This window comes from Zonotrichia albicollis, chromosome 11, assembly GCF_047830755.1.
Source record: "Zonotrichia albicollis isolate bZonAlb1 chromosome 11, bZonAlb1.hap1, whole genome shotgun sequence".
NCBI classification, from domain to species: domain Eukaryota; kingdom Metazoa; phylum Chordata; class Aves; order Passeriformes; family Passerellidae; genus Zonotrichia; species Zonotrichia albicollis.
Genome location: NC_133829.1, coordinates 10,121,388 through 10,130,437, shown reverse-complemented (window position 1 = coordinate 10,130,437; position 9,050 = coordinate 10,121,388). Strand labels below are relative to the sequence as shown.

At 42.7% G+C, this 9,050-nt stretch overlaps 1 protein-coding gene across 1 annotated transcript; it reads left to right on the top strand.

The window, feature by feature from the left end:
* Nucleotides 1-3,609: 3,609 nt before the first annotated feature.
* On the top strand, nt 3,610-8,956 carry BLOC1S6 (biogenesis of lysosomal organelles complex 1 subunit 6). Its single transcript, XM_074549296.1, has 5 exons — nt 3,610-3,886; nt 4,609-4,753; nt 5,318-5,405; nt 6,003-6,089; nt 6,843-8,956. The coding sequence occupies exons 1-5, from the start codon at nt 3,829-3,831 to the stop codon at nt 6,960-6,962; spliced, it is 498 nt and encodes a 165-aa protein (XP_074405397.1). The 5' UTR covers nt 3,610-3,828; the 3' UTR covers nt 6,963-8,956.
* The last annotated feature ends 94 nt before the right edge of the window (nt 8,957-9,050 follow it).

The window sequence follows — 9,050 nt, the reverse complement described above, 5'->3', positions numbered from 1 at the left end:
CGGGACGGCCACGGGTTCGAGTCGTGCCGCTGCCGCCTCGCCGCGCCCGCGCTGCCCGCGGAGCGGGGGGACCGCGCTGCGGGCTCGGGGGGCGCAGGGGTCCGCCCGGAGCGGCGGCGTCACCCGCGCGTCCCTCGGGGTGGCCTGAGGGGCTGTTCCCGTCCCTCCGTGCCTTTGTGTTCAGCGGGTAAATGCCATGCGAGGTAGAGGCTAAGAACTGCCAAAGCCATACAATGCAGGTATGGTGGTCCCTGACAGGCAGGAAGCTGTGTTCAGTACGCTGGAAGCCTGGACTGCATAGTTCCGTGCTCTGGCTTCAGATTTTGAACGGCAGAAGTTTGCATTATATTGCTTTTGTCTTTCTCTTCTGTCACGGCACAGCTCTTTACATTGTTTCAGTAACTCTGTTAAGGTACAGTTGTAGGAAGTTTCAGATGCCTTTCTGCACATTCCTTAAAGGATGTAAGGAGAAACAAACCTCAGAGACCCTGCTGATGTATAATTCCTTTCATAGCTGTGCTCTAACACAATAGCAATTAGATTCTTGACTTTATTAATTTTTCTGAGAGGTTTTTCCTGCTCCTCATGGTCTGAGTATTTGAAATTTTCTTCTGAGTTTCAGCCTACATGTGTTCTGCATCAGTTTGTACCTTTGGCCAAATTCTATTACTGTCTTCAGTCAGTTTACTAAGCCATAAACATTTCTGGGAAATCATGCCTGTCAGAGAGAAAGTACATATCATGCTTTGTTACTGGGTTGAAGGAAGTTACCAAGGGAAGACTTTAGAGCTGTACAGAAGTGCAGGATTTTGGAGAAGGGTGCTCCTTTCCTGGTCAAAGGCTGATAGCAGATTCTGGTAGGCTGCAGGGTAGTGCTGCAGGATAGGGAGTGAGCCCCTTCTTGCAACTGGCCCTGTGGGAGGGGAGTCCTCTGTGGTAAACTGACCTTGGGTGGAGGTTGCTTATTGTTGTTCTCTTAATGATGTCCAAAAACAGACAAGTATGACACTTTGAGCTCCCTTGCCACTTTACAATGTGGCTGTTTTTCTGAGGGTGAATCTCGGGTTATTTTTCTTCAAGTGACTAAAGTGGTGCCATCTCCTGCCCTTTGAACCACCTCATGATTCCCCAGCATTGTTATCAGCACAGTTGTTCAGGGGCCAGACAATGAACTGAGTCCCTGAAATGGGTCAGAATTAAACAATGTATATTGGGAGGGTTTTGGATATATTTGTATGTGTAACTGAGACTGTTTGCATGATCTCAGCTTGCACAGACATCCATATGACAAGGAGGGGGCAGTGAACAGTGTGGGAGTCAGAATGAGCAGCCAAGGATGGGAACCAGTTAAGCCAGCCTTGCTGCTCAGGAAAGTGCTCCCAGCTGTGTTCCAGTTCACCCATTTTGGATGTTTCTGTTCTCTCTGCGTGATTTAACTCACTCTGTGTTTCAAGAGTTTCACCACTTGTACCAGCACAAAGTGAGTGAAGGATACACAGGCATGAGCAGCCAGGAGGCACAAAAAGAACTTCATTTAAAACTGTCTTAAAATGTTGGGCTTTACATTGGAGCTTTGCCACATCTACAGGAACAGAAACTTCCAGCACTGAGGAAGGATGTTTAGCTGGGGGGCTGACACGCTAAACCAGGGCACCAAGGTTTGCCAGCTCACCTTTTACTGAATAACTAAGACCAGATGTGTTATCAAGTCAAGAACCAGCTCATGCATTGGAAAGATGAGCCTCTGTTCTCTGAACAGAACTGTTTGTACCAGCTACACTCTATTTCTTCATTGTAACAGCCAAGGCTCCACTCTTTCTATAGTCGCATTTACTTAATGAGGACAGAGAGTCTCTGAGAGGTTATCTATTAATGTGAAGTATTTCCTTTTCATGTTGTCATCCCTGAAGTCACGTGGCACCTCCAATGCTGATGGTTTAAAACATCCCATTTGCTATACAGTTCAAGCTAACTTAACTCCATTTTCACTCACACTTCTAGGGTGGGGCATGGTTACAATAGATGTAACTGCTTAAATCAGTTGCAAGCAATAAAATCCAAAATGCCTATATGACAGTGTCCATTAATGGTTTCTGAACACAGTTGCTACAGCATAAAATGAAACACAATTATGTGGTGTTAACAGTATTACAAACATAGGCACTTGGGAAATAGTTACTGTGAAACAGAGGACATTTTGCAGAAGAAAAGGAACAAGAAAAGTTTTCTATCATTCTTTTTTTTTTGGAACATTTGGGTTAGCAAACAGTTAAATTTTAATTTGTCTAGAAAACCAGATAGCAGTTTTCTATTCCAATCCTTAGTCTATTTCTGCAAGACGTGGGAAGGCCTGGAACAGGCAAAGCAAGAGCACAAATCTGAAACTCCCACATCTCAAGTGAGACTATTTCAGAGTCATTAGCTCACTTGTTCTTACTAGAAATTCCATCTGGAAACTGCAAAGTCTTTCCCAGTGAACTTTCAATGAAAGTTGTGGGTTTTCCCCCCTACCAAAAGAAACTTTAAGTAAAATGGCTAACCAGTTGGAATTAAGTATTTGAGTCTCTTTGAGTTAATTAACAACTTCCTCTTGTTGCTCCTTTAAAAAAGCAGAAAAATGGGTCTTTAGTCTGATGATAGAATAGTGACATAATTGTGAGCAAAAGTTAATTAGAATATGCATAAGAAGAAAAATGCAAATTAATTTGCAACAATCTTGCTGTTAGAAATGTTAGTTTTAAGGTTGCCAGATCACCTCAAAAGGCCCTTTTTTGCCTCAATCTATTTCTGAAAAGCATTAGGGGGACTGCCTGAATTGAATTTAATCGTTAAGGTTTGGGTATATATTAAAATACAGCATTAATTTTTTTTTTTCTGAGTAGTCCTTCAGTTTTTCTATAGTTGCACCTGCATTTCCTGAAAAGACCTTTATAGGTAAAAGAGGAAAAAACCGTAAATCCTACCATACAAAACTGATTTTCATTAAAGAATATATATATATATATACTTGCAAGCTGGTCAGGGCAGGATGCTGATAACACCAAGGCAGCAGTTTGATCCCCGTATGGGCCACTCACTTAAGAGCTAAACCTAATGATCCCTCTGGGCCCCTTCCAACTCAGAACATCCTAAGATTCTGCGTGAAGTGATTCTGCTTTTGCACACTGTTGGGGGGATGCAGAGACAGACACCTACACAAAAGCTACAAGTACTATAAAATCTTTTCACGGTTTCTGGCGAATCCAAATCTATAAAATACAAGAGCAAGGATGTCCCTAGGTGACAGTAGGTGTTTCCTGTGCGGCAGCAGCTCCCTGGGCCGCGCTGTGCTGCTCCCGCCGGGCAGCCGCTGTCCCGGGCAGGCCAGGCCGGGGCCATCGCGCCCCGCTCGCTCAGGGCCCGGCACCACGGTGGGGTCCCCGCGGGGCCGCAACCCGCGCACGGCGAGGCTCGGCCGCGGCCCCAGCGGCTGTTCCCGGGGCCAGGCGGCTCCCGACCGCTCCGCGCGAGTCAGGCACCCCGGGGAGCGGCGGCAAGGAGCGCCCGGCACCGCCACTGACACCGCCCCAGCGGGCGGGAGCGGTCACGCTGCCCGGCGCGGCCGTGAACGTCGCCATCGTCATTCCGCGTCACTTCCGTGCCCGGCGCGGCCCAGGCCCGGAGCGCGGCGGCGGCGGCTCTATGGTGCGGCGGCGGGGGGGCGCGGGCCGGGGGGCGCCGGGCCGGCCCGTTCGGTGAGGGCAGCCGGACCCGCCTGCCGCGGGCTCGGGCGGCCCTGCCCTGCCGTGCCCTGCTCTGCCCTGCCAGAGGGCGCCGGGAGCGGCAGCGATGAGCGGCGCGGAGGGGAAGGAGGCGGCTGCCGCGGGTGACCCCGGGCGCTCGCTGGGTACGTGAGGAGCCCGGGCCGGGCGGGACGCGGGGAGAGCCGGGGAGAGGCGGGAGCCGCCGCCGGGCCCGGTCAGAGCGGGGCGCCCGCCGGGAGGCTCCGCCACAGCCGGGGTTACGGGCGGGCTCGCTCCCAGGGCAGGGGCCGCCTCCCACAGCGTTCTCCCCCGTGCGGGGACTGTGAAGGGTTTTACCTTCCACCAGAGGACAAAAAATAATCATAGCGTGCCCCTACAAAACTTCCGGGCTGTGAAGTTCAGTTCTTGAAGCTGGGCATGGACTCTTCGTGTTTGAAGTGACAGGCGAAGACCTTTCATAGCCTGGCTTTCAGATTTTGAAAGCAAAGGTTGGGGGCTGTTAATGTTTACGTACTCTTGATACATAGTTAGAACACTGATGTTGCCCATTTTTTTCTTCAGTAGACTGGAATACTCAATTTTTTTTCTTAAGATATATATGAACAGTTATATTTCCCTCTTTCTATTCTGCTGCTGTTCACATCAAAGGGTTTACCAGGAAGCCTGTGATACAGGACTGAGAACAAGGAAGGAATAAAGAAGAGGAGGAAGACGAAAGTCAAGTTTAGTTGAAAAAGTGCAGAGAATTTTAATGGGATTTAATGCATTTCATTTTTTGAAAAGTAAAATATAGTTGCTCTAGGTGAAGCTTGAAGTGTGTGCTGACCTGTCACACTACACTCAGCCTTGCTGTTCTTTGGTGTAGGTCCCGGTGATGCATCTCCAGATGAAGGAGTTGTAGAAGATCTGCCTTTAATCGATGAGAGAGCTGTGGAGCAGCTGACTGAAGGATTGATTTCCCACTATCTGCCTGATCTTCAGAGATCAAAATCAGCACTGCAGGAACTTACGTAAGCAGATTTTTGGAACCAGCTTCATACTTGGTTTGCTGCTCTTTTCAATATAATGTGCCAGCTCCCTTTAACTGGAATATATTTTATCAGCATTTCTGTATCCTGACTCGAGCAGTCTGAATAATGCAGTGATCTGTGGGAGTAGCAGGGGGTGTGTAAGCTGCAGTGCAGCCTGTGAGCACTATGGCTGAAGAATGTGTAACACTAGAAGAGTAAAATTCCCTAAGCCAGGCAGAAGACCTAGATTTCTTAAATGATTATTCACTTCTGTAGTGGAAAAGTGTGCTAAAAGCTGGATTGATTTTGGTAGGAGACATGCAGTTTGTATTCAGGGAAGCTTGTAGTGAGATATATTATTTATTGTTCAGTCTCTATACCATATTGCAAAACACTTGAAAAATACAAGTAGGGAGCTAAACAGATAAGAGTTCTTTGTACACTGATGTGCTGTTGGGAAGTGTGTATTGATACTGTTTTGATTAAAAGTCTATTTAAAGGGCTGGTTGAAAAGCAAATGTGGTGCTGTACTTTGGGTTTATGCATCTTTTTTTTTTGTTTTAGACAGAACCAAGTGGTACTGCTAGAAACATTAGAACAAGAAATTTCAAAATTCAAAGAGTGTAACTCCATCGTTGACATCAATGCTTTGGTAAGTATCACTAATGCCCTTTAAATTCTAGATTAGCATAGATTTTCTTGCTGAAGCATTCCTAGCAACTTGTGTCTTTTCCTTTTTCTTAATGACCTACAGAAGGAAAACCAGCTCAGATATTAGGGACAAACTGCTGGAGAGGGTGGGAAGCAGCATGTTTCCCTTAAACAGGAAGGGCAGTGGGAAGAGTGCAGGCTCAGGCAGGCAGGTGGCACTGGCTGTTCATAGCCAGCAGCCAAAGCAAATGTACACATTTTTTCAGTAGGATTGAGATTCCACCATGGGCTCTGTGCACCTCCCCAGACTAGCAGGAATGGTGCATGAAACACTTCTGTATGGTGCATAAAATTGTAATATTTTTGTTCTTTTTCATGAATCTTAACTCAGTAGATTACTGTGTGCAAGTGTTGAGATGTAGTACTTTTCTATATTAATATATGTGATATGTAAATTTTATATATAAACTTGAACATGTTTGTTCCATTATCAAACTGTTCTGGTAATCACTGTTTTTGATTGCTGTTTTACTGTGTAACTTTAGAAAGCAACTGTTCTAACTTGACAGTGAATGCTTTAACAGTTATGGTTTTTAAGTTTTCAGAAGCTAAACACTATCACAACAAGTTAGTGAATATTAGAAATGAAATGATGATGCTGCATGAGAAGACATCAAAGTTAAAAGTAAGTGGGATAAATATTTTTACTTTCCAATACAGATACTTATGTATTATTGACTTCTAACTTTTATTTTGGATGCATGCTGAAAATTCTGATTAAAATATAATTTTATCTTAAAATTATGTTTTCAGTAGCTCCAAGCCATGTATGTTTTTAACCTTTCACTTGCTCCTAATGGTGCTCAAGCATCTTACACATCTGAACTACTCTTTCAGTGTAATCTTCATGTTTAGGTGGTGTAAGAATCCTCCCTTGTTCTGTTGCTTTAGTCCACTCCATTCCAAGCAGTTCTCCTTGGTGTTTCAGTTTCATTTCAATGGAAACTAGATTGTCACCAATGTAAGAATTTCTCCTTTTGTTTAATGTACCATGAACAGTGGCATAAGTTCACTGGTTTCATGCTCTATAGACCGCCTGGTTACATTCTGGCAAGATTAGTCAGTGTGTTCAACAAGAGAATTTTTTCTTGGAGGCAGTAAATTGCATGGTAAGAACCTTGTCAGGTATACCCAGAGGGTGACTTTTAGTGAGACTGAAGGGCTCCAGTTTGTGTTTTCCCAGTGTGGATCACAAACTTCCCATTTCTGAACAGTAAGCTGAAAGTGGGAGGGATGAAGCAAAAAGGAACAGTTTATGCTACATTCAGTCATAAAGAGGGTGTGTTGGAGAGAGGCACAATGGGAGGGATTTTGTTTGTTGCTTCAAATTAAATATATCTGTAAAACTTACAGTTATTTCCTTGTCTTTTCTGCTAAGAAAAGGGCACTTAAGCTGCAACAAAAGAGGCAGAAGGAAGAGTTGGAACGGGAGCAGCAACGTGAAAAGGAACTTGAAAGAGAGAAACAGTTAACAGCAAAACCTGCAAAGAGGACCTGAAAACAGAGCATGCAACAACTTGTCTGAATTAATGATTTCTACATTCACTGGAATTAAGGCAGACTTTGCTTAAATTGGGCTACAGCTGTTGCTAGCAGCAGTCTACTCTCTGGTATTATAAATTCCAGAATGGTAATAATAGAGTTGGTAACATTCACATTTTTTAATTTCAGCCATTCAAGTTGCCTTCTTTTGTAATGCTATGCAGTTTGATATTATAACGTAAGTTAATTTTTATATATATGTATATAGGAGAACTAGGCATCACAGTTTTAAGTATCTATCCATTTTTGTTGTCGTCTGTTCTTTTGGTGTTCAGAATTCTGAGAGATTTGATGACTGGCACAAGTTTTTCAGACAAAATGCAGAGAACTTTTTAAAGTTCAGTTCTCATCACCAGACTTCAGCAGCTGCATTTTCACTGAAACTGCTTTGTTTCATGCAGTTGGGATCTGCCTTTGATCATAAATACTGATTTCTTGTGCAGCCTCAGTTTGATTCATCTCTAAAGAACTGAGGAAAATAGTAGTGTATTTTCTTAAAAGTTCACTTCATTGCAGAAATCTTTTTTCTTTTTTTTTTGTCATCAAGTAACTTAAGAACAGCTTTAAGGTAACTTCTGAATAAGTTCCTAAGTTCCCAGCTGAAATGATTGGCAGGGGAGAAGCAGAACACTAAAGATTGTCATAATTGATGTGTGCACTATGCAAAGATTTATGAATTTTGCTTTCACAAACATTTAAGTTAAACCAGGAAACTTTTGCTTCTCTAATGGTTTATTAGGAAGACTTGTATGGTCTAAGCATATTTTTGTGGGGTTAGAAGTTGTAATTTCTTTATCTTGTGTGACAAAATAAAACATAAACATAAACAAAACTAAACTATTCCACTTCATGTGAAATTCAGCCACTTGTGATTTAGTGTTTTTTCTTTAACAAATGAATCATTTGCACTTCAGGGCTATCTAAGAGATTTTTTTAAGAGTCCTCACCCAGAATGATGATTATATTAGTGTCTATTGATGAGAAATTTGGAATGGAGGTTGATACCCATTTCTCTGAATGTAATTCCTATCTTGCAGCACTTGGTGTGGACTCCCATTCAAATGAATGTACAAATTGTCTAGACTAGTAAAAGAGCTTTAAATTATTTGTTCCTACAGGCTAACAAACTAGTTATTTTATAACTGTGTTTCTTTTCAAGTGTATCTGTGTTTCTTCTTAAGTAATAATGTAAATGATGTGTTTTGAAGTGAGATAAAGGGTAAGCTATGTAAAGTTTTCCTTAAAATATGTATAGGAATGTCTTACAGGGGCACAGTCAATTTTATTTTCCTTCTGTTTTAGATGACTCACACAGTGTGCACCTGCCTGGACTTTCTGTACTGTCATTTTCTGAACTCCTAATTTCCTGTTCTTAATATTTGTTATCTTCTGTGAAAGACGTACTCTAACAAGTACCCAGGCATCATGCAAGGTAAACTGGGTTAATGTTTTGGGACAAGGAGAACAAACTGAAATGCTATTAGTGAAGCAGTATTAGATTAAAACTTTCCCCAGGTATTCTTCCCTGAAGCTGACTCATGGCTGTTAATTGCCAGTGGATTGTTGGCCTCTGCTGTGGTTTGTATGTATTTCTAAGAGAAATGTAAAGAATTTCCACAGTCCATTTTTTGGAGCAGAATGTACATAACTAAATGTTGTCTAAGTATTTTATTTTGTAATGTAATTTCACAATCAAATTCTGGGAATTAAAATCGTTCTCATTAAACTATAACATGAAAGTGGATGCCTCAGTATCCAAATCAGGATTGAATTCCTTTGATATTTCTTGATTTGTGTGCCCTCATAGAATCCAGTTTACTGTATCAAGTAATATTCTCTCTCTCTGTCAAGAACTGTGTGGTTTTTTCCAAAGAACTGGTTTTGTGGGATTTTGTTTTCTTTTGTTTCAAAAAAATCATTACTTTAATTAAAACTAGAGAATTACTGACATGTAAAAATTTGTGCTTGCATCATCATGCACAGCTTGAGTGAGCAGTTCTGTTGCTGTGCACACTCAGTCATGCTTGATTTTATAAAAAGTTCC